We start from the raw sequence: 14,675 nt of genomic DNA on the forward strand, positions 1-14,675 counted from the left end.
TAAAAAAGTTTCATGGCCAGACTCCATAATGAGCAGGATGACACAAATCAAGATAAAGAAATGCTTTTCAAAGCATATACAAGACTCATTACTTTAATATCTGTCCTCTTTCTTCCTTCTCATATCTTGGACTGAAAAAACAGAAGTTCCCACTACAACATTATGTAGCTGAGCAAGTCACCTAGATACTGTAGATATGTTTAGACAAACTTCTGGACAAAGTTATAAATAAGCCTTGGATACAGCTATTCTCATTTTTTGTTCTTCAGCATGTCTCTTTGTTCTCTAAGGATGGAATAAGAGTCTAGTGCCAGTGGAAAGACAAAATGATCTATGATGGGAGCTGACATGCTCCAAAATACTATTTTGGCCTTTAGAGAAGACAAAAGGGGAAAATAAGTGTGCAGAGTTGTTAGGCATAAGGATTCTGTTTGTTTTTTATGCACTGCTATTCTAAAACCTTCCCTAAACACTTTCCCAAACTTCCTCAGAACAAAATCTCTAGCCAAAGCAAATGAATTGTTATTTATTATCAGATGTATACTTTAATGCCTTGTATTTTCAGTATCACTAAGCTATAGGGACTTCTGAAAGATACTCTCTTTACTTGACATTTCTCTACCTGCAGATGTAAGACAACTGCAAATATCACTGAGTACGTGACTTTAAAAGAACTGGGCCATGAGAAGGGTTTTCTTGGATCTCCTTCAACTGCCCTGGGCCTGCAGAGTCTTTTGCTGCTGCTGCTTTCCTATTTTCTTAAGCTCTAGTTTAAGCTTCAGCTTCTCATCTTTTCTGTTCCTACTGCCAAGCTCTTTCAAAATCTCACTTCTGTGAGGGTCAAAAAACTATCTCACATCTCTAGCACAGAAGCATTTTCAATTTATTTATTCACACATCTCTCCCTCTCAGATAACAGCTAAAAGCAAAGGACCCTAGAAAAGTACAAATGAAGCAAGTGCAATAATCTTCATTACAATCTTCAGTACATCAAAGAGCTCATCAGCTGATACTTACGGAGGCATCACTCCTTTTGTGAGGCCTAATGCGTTGACATAAATGGGTGGTGGCTGGGATGGCAGCATGGAGCTGAGAAAAGCTGCTGGAGACTGGCTGGAATTAGGAAATCCTGGAGTTGGAGACAGGCTGGGGGAAGGTGAAGACAGTGAAGGAAGAAGAGGAGGCGGAGGAGGTGGAAGTGGAAAGGAATCAACCACTGGGTATGTCGCTGTTGGACTAAAGACAGGTGGAGGTGGGGGTGGAGGGGATGGAGAAGAAGGAGACCAGGCATATTCCCCTTCTGGAGCAAACTGCTGAAAGAAGGGAGCAACTGGCACTCTCCCAAACTGTTTCTGAGAAGCAGTTGGAGACATAGGAGAAGGAAGGCTAGATGTAGATGACCCAGAAGATGGAGTCACATAACCTGAAGCAGGGCTGATGTTCTGGGCAGCAATGAACTGCTTAGGCCGAGCATAGTTGAAGGAGCTGGAAGACTGCATGGTTGGGGAAGTATGAGAATTAAGAATACTCATTGGCACAGGAGAGGTGGCAGACTGGCTGGATTCAAGCTCCTGGAAGGAGGGGGGAGGAGGAAAGGAAGGAGAGGAGGGAGGGTGCTGATGATGATCAGGTTGCTGTTGGTGACGATACCACTGTCCACTTTCTTGCTCCAGACGAATTTGGTTCTGCAGCTGCTGTATTTTTTTGGGGTCCCTGTGGAAATGAAAAATAGACAAAAAGATGATCAGACATGCAGTGCTAGCGGGGAAGGAGGCAAAAGTTCCACCGATCTATGGTTCAGGAAAATTGAAAGAAAGTTCAAAGCATTTACATATGTTGGAATAGCCCCATTTCTTAAGAGTTAACACGCTGCTACAAAAGTCCATTTTTTTTTGTCCTCAAGATGAAGGAAAAAGGGTATGCAAAATAGAATTTAACAGAACCATCAATTCTTCAAAAAGGTAAATTATATGGAAATTTGAAGCACTTAGGATATTTTAAAGGAACAATCCAGATAATAGAAATAAAGGTAAAAGTACTGAAATTCTAAAAAAGGTTTCTTTTTGTTTCTTGTGCTTTTTATTCAACAGTCCTGCTTCAATAATAAGGCTGAAATATTTACCCAGTAACAATTTCAGCCATAGCTAAATTTCTGCTGTAGCCCCTGGGGGCCAATCAGACAGACCTAATTACAGCCATACTTTAAATGAGGTACTTGGAGACAGGGGACTGAGACACTAATTTTGAAGCTTTGAGAAAAGCTAAAGTTACAGTTAACAATAGATGTTGCTGATTTAGCTGAAATGAATAGATAAGCTTTGCTGAAATCAGTTAAAAGTTAGAGGATGGTTAAAAGAAACCGGATTTAAGATAAGCTACCCCAGATCTAGTAACTCATTGCTTGTCAAACAGAGAAACTAATCAATACAACACAAGACCTCCTGTTTCCAGAAACCCACTGAAATAGTCCTGGAAAACAGGAAACAGGGAGTTCTACCATCCATCAATCACATCTGCATTGAAAAGGTTGAAAGTTTAGAATGAGGAAGACTCGTTTTACTTCCTCCTTTTGGTGACCACTCCTCACAAAAGGACCACCAACCCATTTCAGGGAACAAACTACGCATGCTTAATAGCCTTTTTGTCAATTAGCATATGAAGTGGAGAAGAGGAAGTGACAGGGGTATTAATATGCATTTGTATTTTGTGTATTCAACATTTTTGTAAATAAAAGACTTTGTAATTACCTGTGATCTTTGCAGTGTGCACTAGGGAGCTATCCCACGCGCTGCCCGGCGTCGCAATAAACATACACTTTCTAACTTTAACTGTTTGAGAGTTTTGTGTCCGTCACAGTTGAATATTGATATTAGATCGATATTCATATTTTAATAAATCATCTGGCGAGCCAGCCAGGAGACTGCTCTCTCTGGCCGAGGGGCCATCGGGGTCTGGGACCCCTCTGGGCGCCCACCCAGGATTTTCTGGGAAGAGGGCTCCCGCGGCCCCGCTGACACCCCGGGGAAAGACCAGGACCTGCCAAAACTACGGACAAAAAGGTATGTTTAATAAATATTGGAAACGGGTACCTTTGAATAGAGGCAGCTTATAAGTCATAAGAGACGTCTTATGCAAAGCAGAGGCCTGATTGGGTTTTGTAAGCTCCGCGGAGTCTGGTATTTGTGGTGGTGCTGGCAACAGCACCAGGAGTTTGTAGCCTGTGTCCCGGGGTGGGGCAGCGGCAACAGGACAGCCAGTTTTGCTGTGTTCTGGGAGCAGTAGTGGCTCCATTTGGCTTGGTTTGTGGCTGAGAAGCGGCTTGGTGAGCTGCATGTGGGTCTCAGCCGCGAGTTTTGGGACAAGAGGGGTCCCGCTGTGGGTCACAGGAGATCGCAAATGCAGCCCGTGCGCGCTGGATGTGCGTGTAGTGTAAACAGATCTTTGTTTTGTAAGTTTGCGTGCTTACACTGTGGAAATTACTGGTGTGCCGTTCGTGTGGTGGTTTGTTAGGTTTTGTATTTTGATTTGTGTGTTTTTGGGGTGTGTTGGTAGCGTGCTGTACGTGTTTTGGAGGAGTGGTGTATGTTTAAAGTTGTAAAAGAATTTCAAAACCCCCGCCTGATCAGCGGAGGGATATCTGTGTTTGTGAAAGCAGTGCTTACACAGTGCCTGGGGTGTGTGCCACAGGGAAGTGCTGTTTGTGAGTTTTGTTTGTGTGGCTGGCAATGATATTTTAACCAGTGTGTTGTTAAGCGGAGAAGACAGTTGTGGGTGAATAAGCTGTTTATTTTGTGTGAATGAACGAGTGGTGTGAAAGGTTTGAAATTATGCCCGGTATCACCTTGGTAACCGGCGGAAGGATCCAGGTTTTGTTCTCTCACACTGTGTTCTACCAACCCCGCTCGACCCCAAAAGGTTTTGTTAGTGGGGACTTGTCTTGACTGCGAAGGAACATACTTGATTGTTTGTGAGGCTTTGAGATTGCCGGTGTGTGTGGAGTGGTATTTTAACTAGGAACTGGTGATTCCTGGCCACAGAGGAGTGCGGGACGGTGTGGGGCCGGGGTCGCCCCCCCGCTTCCCTCTTGCAGAGGGATTTGTGCTGTGTCTCCGCTTGAGCCCTTTGGCTTACGGCAAGACTTTGTTAAAATTTTTTGGTTGAGTGTGTATGTTTGGGATTGTTAACATCTGGCCAAAGCCAGATATTGGTTGGTATTTTGCAGAAGCCCCATCTATACTCTAATTACAGCTCGACAGGAATTGCGTCAGGTTTTAACTGTACGCTTGCTGCAGTATGTGTAAAACTGCTTGCAATTTTTGAGTGCATTTTTAGCTGCAATATAGCCAGTGCAAGGTATAAGAGAGGACTTGGTTCGACAGCAATTTGTAATCAGCAATTTATGCAAGGAAGAGGGGACAAGTCTGTCTGTTGTCAATTTGATTGTGTTGTGTTGTTTCCTTTGAGATTAAAATAAAAAGGAGCTTTTCCCTTCCCATGGTGTGTGTATGTGTGCGTGCGTGTAAACCCTGCTTCATTCTTCAGTAAAAGTATATGCCCAGGAGCAGGAGATATAGGGAAACCAGTGGAAATCTTTAGGGTGAAGAGTGCCCAGTATATCTTTATACCAGAGGGATATTAAGGATGGGAGCAAGTGAAAGTCAAGAGATTCCTAAAGGCAGTCCTCTGGGATGTATTTTTACACATAGGAAAGAATTGGTGGGCTATGGGGGTACAGAAACCAAAAGGGAGCTTATTAAGTTTTGTACACAGTGGTGGCCACTGTATAGGCTGGAAGAGGGGGTGAAGTGGCCAGCAAATGGTACACTGCACTATGAGACTCGATTGCAGCTAATGCTCTTCCTACGCCGTGAACAAAAGTGGCAGGAAGTGGCTTATGCTGACATGTTTTTTACTCTTAGGGATCACCCTGAGTGGCAGAGGGATTGTGGAATGAGGCCACCATCTGATCCTTTAGTATTGGCTCTTGAAAAGGACCATAAAGTTACTAAAGTGAAGCCCAAATGGTGTTGTAGTACCTGCTCAATAAATCAGAGGTGCACACATCCTGACAAGGTATACCAAGCAGAGGCATTGGAACAAGGATCAGAAGACATACTTAAACCACCCCCTAAAAGGCAAGAAAGGAGGAGGGTGGTGGGGGATGCAGATTCAGAACCATCATTAACTCCAACCTCCCCCACGTCATCTCTAGCTTCATGTCCTTTGGAAGGGCAGAAGCTGAGGTGGGGGTTTCTCCACCCACTCCTGAACCCAAGGAACCATCCAAATTTTATCCACCACTGCTTAGCAGTCACAGTGAGTGGGATGAACCTGAACCTCCCTCACCAGCTCCCAAACTTCCCCCACAAGGATCCATAGCATTAAGGACCTGAAAACAAGCCAGAGAGGTCATACAAGCACCTCTAAGACAAGCAATGACCTCTGATGGAGAAACAAAACTGAGTAAGGTTCTCGTTTCCTCGATTGATTTAGAAATTTGGCAAAAGAGTGCTAAGGGCTATCGAAGTGATCCAATAGGGGTTGCTAAGAAAATGAAATTTATGATTAAGCAGCATTTACCTGATTGGGCAGACCTCCAACTGCTGCTTGAAGCCCTAACAGAAAGTGAGAAGCAATTATTTTTGAAAGTAGCTAAGGATCTAGCCGAGGATGATTGTAGAACAACACAGGAAGATGTTAAGGATATATTTCCCATCCAAGACCCAAAATGGGATCCTAATGGAGATGAGGGATTGAGACGGTTAAAGAGATACCAGGAATTGATAGTAAAAGGGCTGGAAAGAGCAATCCCCAAAACCATAAACTGGTCAGCCTTATATGCTATCAAACAGGGCCCCTCTCAAACACCCTCTGAATTTCTAGATCACCTGCGAGACGCAATGCCCCGACACACCACCCTGGATCCTGGATCTGATGAAGGGATGCAGCAATTAATAAATTTATTTTTAGGACAGTCTACAGGAGACATCAGGCGGAAACTCCAGAAGATCCAGGGTCCAAACAGCCGGAATTTAGAAGCTTTACTGGATGAGGCCTGGAGAGTTTTTAGTAACCGGGAAGAAGGATATAAACAAGGGATGAAGAAATTAGTAGCAGTAGTAAAAGAGGGAGAAAAAAGAAAACGTGGGCAAGGTCCACCGAAACAGGGACCACCCCAACTGGGAAAAGATCAATGTGCATTTTGCAAAAATTTGGTCACTGGAAAAAACAGTGTCCAAAACTAAGAAAGGGTGATGAACATAGAAAAGGTGGTCAGAAAGGGGAAAAAGTGATTGCTCACATGTAAAAGAGGACTAAGTGGGACCGGAGGGCCCTACCCTAGAGGACCCTCTGGTTATAGTCAAACTGGGGAACAAAGAGGAAGAGGTGAAATTTTTGATAGACACAGGGGCAACATTTTCAGTGCTGAATAAGGCCCTAGTACCTGTAACCAGTGACTATGTTATGGTAAAAGGGGCGACTGGCCAATCTGAAAGAGCTTATTTTTGCAAACCATTGTAGTATAAATTGGGTAAACAGTGGGGAATTCACCGATTTTTATACATGCCTAAAGCTCCGTCTGCACTTTTGGGCAGAGACCTGCTAGAGCAGCTGGAGGCAAAAATAATATTTAAGAATGGGGACATTATTTTGGAGGCAAAAGATCAACAATATGTAGAACTGTTAAGTTTAATGATGATAACCAAAGAAAATGAAGTTGCAAATGAAGAGGAAAATTTCAGGAAAATAATAGATCAGGTATTTCCTGGAGTGTGGGCTTCTGATATACCAGGAAGGGCAAAGAATGCACTACCAGTGCAGATTAAACTTAAAGAAGGAGGACAGCCAGTAAGGGTTAAACAATACCCCCTAAAGAAAGAAGGTAGAGAGGGGATTAGTCCAATTATTGAAAACTTTTTCAAGATAGGACTACTGAGAGAGTGTCAGTCTGATTTCAACACTCCTATTTTGCCAGTGAAGAAGCCTGATGGGTCATATAGGTTGGTACAAGGTTTAAGAGCTGTTAACAAAGTAACTGAGGACTTGTACCCAGTAGTTGCCAATCCTTGCACCCTGTTAACCCGTTTACACCTGAATTAACCTGGTTTACTGTTTTAGATTTGAAGGATGCTTTCTTTTGCCTATCTCTCCATGAAGCCAGCCAGAAAATTTTTGCATTTGAATGGGAAAGCCCTAAATCTGGACGTAAAACTCAGCTCACATGGTGCGTATTACCGCAGGGGTATAAGAACTCTCCTACCCTATTTGGGGAGCAGCTTGCAAAGGATTTGGAGTCCTGGGAACCTCCTCCAGGAGAAGGACAGCTCCTCCAGTATGTGGATGACCTCTTAATAGCCACCCAGACTCAGGAAACATGCGTGGACTGGACGGTAAGCCTCCTAAACTTTCTGGGCATGCAAGGATATCGAGTATCCCAAAAGAAGGCTCAGATGGTAAAGCAGACAGTTATTTACCTGGGCTATGAAGGAAGTACTGGACAGAGAACCTTGGGACAAGATCGCAAGGAGGCAATATGCCAGACCCCAAAGCCTCAGACAGTGAAAGAACTGAGAACCTTTCTAGGCATGACAGAGTGGTGGAGACTGTGGATTTATAATTATGGATTGCTTGTTAAACCTCTGTATGCCTTGATCACGGAAGGGTACAGAGATCATAAATGGACAAAAGAAGCAACTCGAGCCTTCGACCAGCTAAAGAAGGCCCTCATGTCAGCACCAGCCTTGGGACTTCCAGACGTGGGTAAGCCGTTCTTTTTGTTTTCTCACGAGAAGCAAGGAATCGCTTTAGGAATACTAGCACAAAATCTGGGCCCGTACCGAAGGGTAGTTGCCTACCTCTCCAAACAGCTGGATACGGCAGCTAAGGGGTGGCCGAGGTGTCTCAGAGCCGTTGCAGCAGTAGCAGTGAAGATCCAAGAGGCACGCAAGTTCACCCTGGGCCAGAAGATGACTGTGCTAGTGTCCCACACAGTGTCTACAGTCCTGGAAGTGAAAGGGGGGCATTGGCTCTCCCCACAGAGGTTCCTGAAGTACCAAGCTATACTGGTAGAACAAGATGATGTTGAGATTGTGGTAACTAACATTGTGAACCCAGCTTCCTTCCTCAGCGGGAATATGGGAGAACCAGTGATCCATGATTGCCTGCAGAACATCGAGGCCACCTACTCCAGTTGCCCAGATCTGAAAGATACCCCGCTTGAGAATGCCGAGACCTGGTTTACTGATGGGAGCAGCTATGTCATCAGTGGAAAGAGGCATGCTGGGTATGCAGTTACCACAAGCAGAGAGGTAATAGAGTCTAGACCATTACCAACAAATACCTGTGTGCAGAAGGCTATAATAATTGCCTTAATTTGAGCCCTAGAGCTAGCAAAAGGAAAAGGAATTAATATCTATATGGACTCAAGGTATGCATTTGGAGAAGTTCATGCACATGGAGCCACTTGGAAGGAGAGAGGACTGTTGAACTCACAAGAGAAGAATATTAAACATGCCCAAGAAATACCGAGACTATTGGATGCAGTACAATTACCTGAAAAGGTAGCCATCATGCACATTAAAGCGCACCAAAAGGTGAGCTCTGAATTGGAGGAAGGGAATATGCTGGCGGATAGGGAGGCAAAAGAAGCAGCAAAAGGTGACATACCTGATGAGACAACTGAGGCAGCATTGATTCCAGAGGGAAAAATTTCTAGAGGGTAAGCCAATATACAATAAAAAGGATAAGAAACTTATTAAGGTAGAAAAGGCAAGTTATAACCAGGAGGGATGGGCTGTAACAGAAGAAGGGAAACTTGTAGTACCCTCTTATTTGTTGTGGTCATTAGTACAGAGGGAACATGAGAAAACACACTGGAGAATGGATGCCCTGTATAACCATTTGAAAGAAAGAATTATGGCCAGGAAATTGCAGGGCACAGTGATACAAGTAACTTGTCAGTGTAGCCTTTGCCTCCGAACAAACCCTAAAAACACCCCAAAGCCTAAAGTGGGACAAATTGGGAAAGGTTGTGGACCTGGGCAACAATGGCAAATTGATTTTACAGAATGCCCAGAAAGGGAGGGTATCATTACCTACTGGTGCTAACTGATACCTTTTCAGGATGGCCAGAAGCCTTTCCTGCCAGGACAGCTAAGGCCCGAGAGGTGACCAAAGCACTGTTGCAAGAAATAATACCACGATTTGGAGTTCCAGCTACCATATCCTCAGATAGGGGGCCACAGTTTATTTCAAAAATTGTACAGCAAATAAGTCACCACCTGGCAATAGACTGGGAATTGCATACCCCATATCATCCTCAATCTAGTGGGCAAGTGGAGAAAACGAACCATTTGACTAAACAACAAATTGTGAGATTGGGGCAAGAAGCAAATTTGCCCTGGCCCCAGGCTCTCCCACTGGCATTATTGCAAATTCAGACAAAACCAAGGGCAAAAGAGAAACCAAGCCCTTTTGAAATATTGTATGGGAGGCCATATGCAGTTCAAGAGGGGACAACACCCATTCAAGTAGAAGAAGAAACCCTACATAGATATATGGTGGCCCTAAATAAACAGTTTAGAGAAATTGAGAGATATGTGGCTGGAGCTCAAAACAAAGAACTAGATGGGCCAGTACATGATGTACAACCTGGGGATTATGTGTACATTAAGTCTTTTGCAGAAAAGACCTTGGAACCGCAGTGGGAAGGACCATCCCAGGTGCTCCTCACTACCTTCACTTCAATCAAGATCAAAGAACAGAAGGCCTGGATCCATCACTCCCGAGTGAAGAAAGCCCCAGAGGGAATTTGGAAGGTCACACCAGGCGATAACGAACTGAAGCTGAAGCTCACTTGGGACCATGAATAAACGGACTAATAATTACTATGGACATTATGTGGAAAGTTATAACTATTGTAGTGATTACCTAAGGCATAACAAGAGTCAACGCAATACCATGTAAGTATAATGTGACTGGGATATACGGGTGCCAAGGAAGAGCTTATGACCCTTACTTTTGTAAGGCGTTAAACAAGATGCTAAAAGTCACGAATGCAAGCTTGTGGGAAGGAAGAAATGTTTGGGGATGTAAGTATGCATTCGTACAGGATGGGTTCCATGAGGCTTACCACCCACCCATGAGACCCATCTGGATTAGTCCTGAATGCTGTGACAAATGCTTGAGTAAATGTCCTCAGTTTAGACTCAAAATACAGGGGTGTGCGATAAGAGGGTATGATATTGACTCATCACCCAGGTATGTACTGAGCTCCATAAGGACCAGACTGAGATTACTCCACCAGTACCAAGAAAGGCTGTGATCACCCAGATGCCAGCTATTCCAGAAGTAGAGGAACAAATAACTCCTGTAGTTACCAGAATTGGGCCATATGCTATTAAGAAGACAGGAGTTCAGAAGCTGATAGTTAACCCAAAGTGGTCTTTGAAATGAATAGAAATGGGAGTACAGGTAAATGCTTCTCACGTTCGGCCAGAATGTGCCCCATTTCTCAGGAACTCCTTTATGGACTGGACCACTTGGCTCCAAAAAAGTATGCCTCCTAATTTTAGGAGTAAGAAGGATCTCACTGGGTTGCTAGGGACAGGACTGGGAGTGCTGAACACAATAGATTCAGAAGTGCTGATGAATAAATTAACCTCAGTAGGGAGCGATTTAGTCAAACTACAACAACCTTTGCAATCCTCTCTACTAGCACTAGGTGACACTCATCGGAAATTGACCCAAATATTACCAGAATGAGAAAATACAGAGAGCGAGATCATGAGGTAATAATTAATGCACTAGGCACAGCTAGTGAAAACATCTCGCTGGTTCTAGGGTGTACTCAAGCACAACTGTGGATGCAATCAGTAGCTGCTGCAGTTATCAGGGAAGGTGGAGAGGGGACATTCCCTGCTGAAATTCGCAAGATTGTTTAGGACAATGCCTCTGATATAGAGAGAGAACTTCAATCTTGGTGGATGTTGGTCAATTTCACCTATAACCCTGTGACTAGTATGGTGACAGCCTTTGTTTGAACTATACACGATGCCTCAGTGGACCTAATACATCCAATAGTCCCTTTAGGATTAAACCATGAGGGAACAGTATTGTACCCTTCTGAACACAGGATGTGGGCACGAGAAATTGAAGGAAAATGGCAAACTGTTAATCTAGAGCCCTGTTCTGTGAGGAGACAACTAGGATACATATGTGAAGGGACACTAGAAGGTGACAAAGACACTTGTTTGGATACGGACCAAAGTATTTGTCACTTTGAAATGCATCCAGGCAAACAGACCACTTGTGTATACGGGACAAGGTTGTGTCTATCTTAGAACTGCATGCCCCATCATAAGGATAGACAACCAAATTATAGATGAGACTCAATTCAATTTGTGTGTTTGCAATTTTGTTAGAATTAAAGGATGTGATTTTTCCTATCGGGCACCTGTAATATCACATCAATTTATAAAGGCCAACCTAGCCACTGTGCAGAAGATACTGCCTGGGCCCATAGGAATGAATTTGACTTTAGTTGCTAAATTGATGAAACATCGCGAATTTAGAGAAATCTTAAAAGAAATTAGAGATGGAGGGAAAAAGACATTAATTACAATACATCATGACACTGAGACCATCAAAGGGGTTTTTAAAAGGCTGAAGGAACATTTGTCTCATCATTGGTGGGATGTGCATTTTGGATGGTCACCAACAGCAACTGGTATACTGAATGCCTTAGTCCACCCTATAATTGTGTTGCTTATTTTAGTCAGCATAAGTTTAGTATTATCTGTTGTAATACTTGTTTGGAATTGGAGGATGCTACGATGAGTGGCAGCTTTAACATCACTATCAAAGGTGTATGGCTTGGTCTTGAGAGACACTAGCCGTATGGCTTGGAGAGATGAAGAAGACGCTGTATACTAAGTAAAAGAATTTACTCATTTCAAAGAAGTACTGGGGAAATGAGACACTAATTTTGAAGCTTTGAGAAAAGCTAAGGTTACAGTTAACAATAGATGTTGCTGATTTAGCTGAAATGAATAGATAAGCTTTGCTGAAATCAGTTAAAAGTTAGAGGGTGGTTAAAAGAAACCAGATTTAAGATAAGCTACCCCGGATCTAGTAACTCATTGCTTGGCAAACAGAGAAACTAATCAATACAACACCAGACCTCCTGTTTCCAGAAACCCACTGAAATAGTCCTGGAAAACAGGAAACAGGGAGTTCTACCATCCATCAATCACATCTGCACTGAAAAGGTTGAAAGTTTAGAATGAGGAAGACTTCTTTTACTTCCTCCTTTTGGTGACCACTCCTCACAAAAGGACCACCGACCCACCCATTTCAGGGAACAAACTACACATGCTTAATAGCCTTTTTGTCAATTAGCATATGAAGCGGAGAAGAGGAAGTGACAGGGGTATGAATATGCATTTGTATTTTGTGTATTCAACATTTTTGTAAATAAAAGGCTTTGTAATTAGCTATGATCTTCGCAGTGTGCATTAGGGAGCTATCCCACGAGCTGCCCGGCGTCACAATAAACATACGCTTTCTAACTTTAACTGTTTGAGAGGTTTTTGTCCCTCACAGTTGAATATTGATATTAGATCGATATTCATATTTTAATAAATCAGGACCAATTTCTGTGTTTCATCTATCCATGTATATAGATGTGCAAAGACTTGTGAGAAACATCTGTAACCTAGGGAAGCTGTGAATTGAGCTTCCCTAGTCCCACTTTTTCTCCCCAATTTGATTTTCAACTCTAGGTCCTGAGACAAATCTTAGTAGATACTTAATATGGTTCTAAAGCATTGCAGTACTATCAGCTCAAATGGAAGTAAGAATTTCATTTAGAAATGCAGAAATTCACTGAAGAAGAATAGAGACTAAAAAAGTTAATATGCAGGAGCACTCAAAACTCTTAACTAAGGAAAAAAAAATGTTCAGCAGTGAAACAAATCAGAACTGTTTTTTTTTTTTTGTTTCAAAACAGTTGTGTGAAAGACATTAAGCTCAAAATTAACTGTGTGGTCTATCATGTGACAATACATCAGATTGACTTGCTTAAAAATTCTTGTTTTTCAGGGGGAAAGTGTAACTTTATATCAATACTCCAGATATCCACCAAGTTTCAGCACATGCACATATACTTTTTTTTATATTTATTATATAAATACTTTATTGTATACAAGTATGTCATTGTTTATATATAATTTAGGTCATCTAAGCAGAAATTTTAGAAGCAGTCTGCCTAATGCATGGCATATGAATGTGTGATTCTGGCACAATATACTTTTGTTGATAGCAACAAAATTAGAAATGGTAATAACATCATATTTTCCACTAGAAGATTTATTTTGATATTCCAACCATCTACATTTCCTAGAAAATGTTTTCTGACAATGATTCTGCTTATGATCTCAGGCCAAAGGACATTGTTTAGATAAGAAAAAGGGGAGCCAGCTGTTTTAGGGCAGAAAACTGAAAAATCAGTCACTTAACAGTTGCCTTTCTTTGGTGTTGTTGTTGTAAAAATGGTTTAATTTTAGCAATGTCTCACTAACTACAAATTTCAGTACTTAAAAGGAGATTAACTTTTTTTTCTTAAATTAGTACCAAGAACAACTAAATTTTAAAATTCACTTTGTAGATTTTATAATTCACTTTTTAATGTTGACAATAGAAACTCTAAATCCCTATTAGTTCAGTTTTTCACCCCATAGGACACAGGCTGAAACTTTTTCTTCTATTTTTGTGAAATTACTTAATAGTCGCCTTTATTGAAATCAGTTAATACAACACAATTTTAGTTCCTGTTGGGTGTTAGATTTGCCTCTTTTTCACTTACAGAATTTTTTCCCATAAGTTGCTAAGAAACCTTAATGACAGTACTTAGCCAGAGAAAGAGAGTAGTTGAAGGACATGGCAGCACAAGGCTACACCTATTGTTTTTGAGTCTGGGAGTTTCCCTCAGAGGGGAGAGAAAATCAGAGCTTTGGCAAAGGTAAAAGACAGAGCTGGGGGGGCAGTTGCTCACTCTTGGTCTCAGCATCCAGGAGGACAGTCAAGCTGCCGCTTGCTGCAAGGAGAGTTCACAGCCATCACTCCGTTGTCCTGGGAAATCTACCGTCATCGGCTTGTGTACCCAGGAATCCTGAGCTCACTTTCTCCAGCCCTCCCCCCACCGCTGCTGTTTCTTTGGAGCTTTGAGGCTTTCCTGCTACTCTGTAGCCCTGCATTGCCCAGCCCTGCCGGGACATCCCCTGCCGCCCTAGCTACCAGTGCAGAGCTCCTCATCTCATCCACCAGCCTGGGACTTTTCACCGTTCCAGCTCGGCCTCTCGGAGTCCTGCAGGGGCACCAAGATCAAACTGCCCCGGGCTTTTGTGAAAGAAAGCCCTCAAGGTTCTTCGTTCTGTTTATTACTAATGCTGTAGTTGTTGTTTGTTTGTTGTTTTGTCATATATACTAGTAAAGAACTGTTATTCCTATCCCCATACCTTTGCCTGAAAGCCCCTTTAATTTTCTAAATTAGAATAATTTGGAGGGAGGGGATTTGAATTCTCCATCTCTAGGGAGGTCCTGCCCCCTTCCTAGCAGATATCTGTCTTTCAAACCAAGACAGTTCCCATCAGCATTCGACTTTCTTAGTTGATTAC

At 42.6% G+C, this 14,675-nt stretch overlaps 1 protein-coding gene across 1 annotated transcript in view; it reads right to left on the minus strand.

The window, feature by feature from the left end:
- Positions 1 to 14,675, minus strand: part of LOC134564952 (palladin-like) — a 285,708-nt gene that overhangs the window by 54,370 nt on the left and 216,663 nt on the right. Inside the window, exon 12 of the mRNA XM_063424265.1 lies at positions 1,018 to 1,713. Coding sequence (XP_063280335.1) covers positions 1,018 to 1,713 — 696 coding nt within the window. The remainder of the gene's footprint in view (positions 1 to 1,017; positions 1,714 to 14,675) is intronic.

This window comes from Prinia subflava (genome assembly GCF_021018805.1).
Source record: "Prinia subflava isolate CZ2003 ecotype Zambia chromosome W unlocalized genomic scaffold, Cam_Psub_1.2 scaffold_2cwr_NEW, whole genome shotgun sequence".
Classification (NCBI taxonomy): Eukaryota; Metazoa; Chordata; class Aves; order Passeriformes; family Cisticolidae; genus Prinia; species Prinia subflava.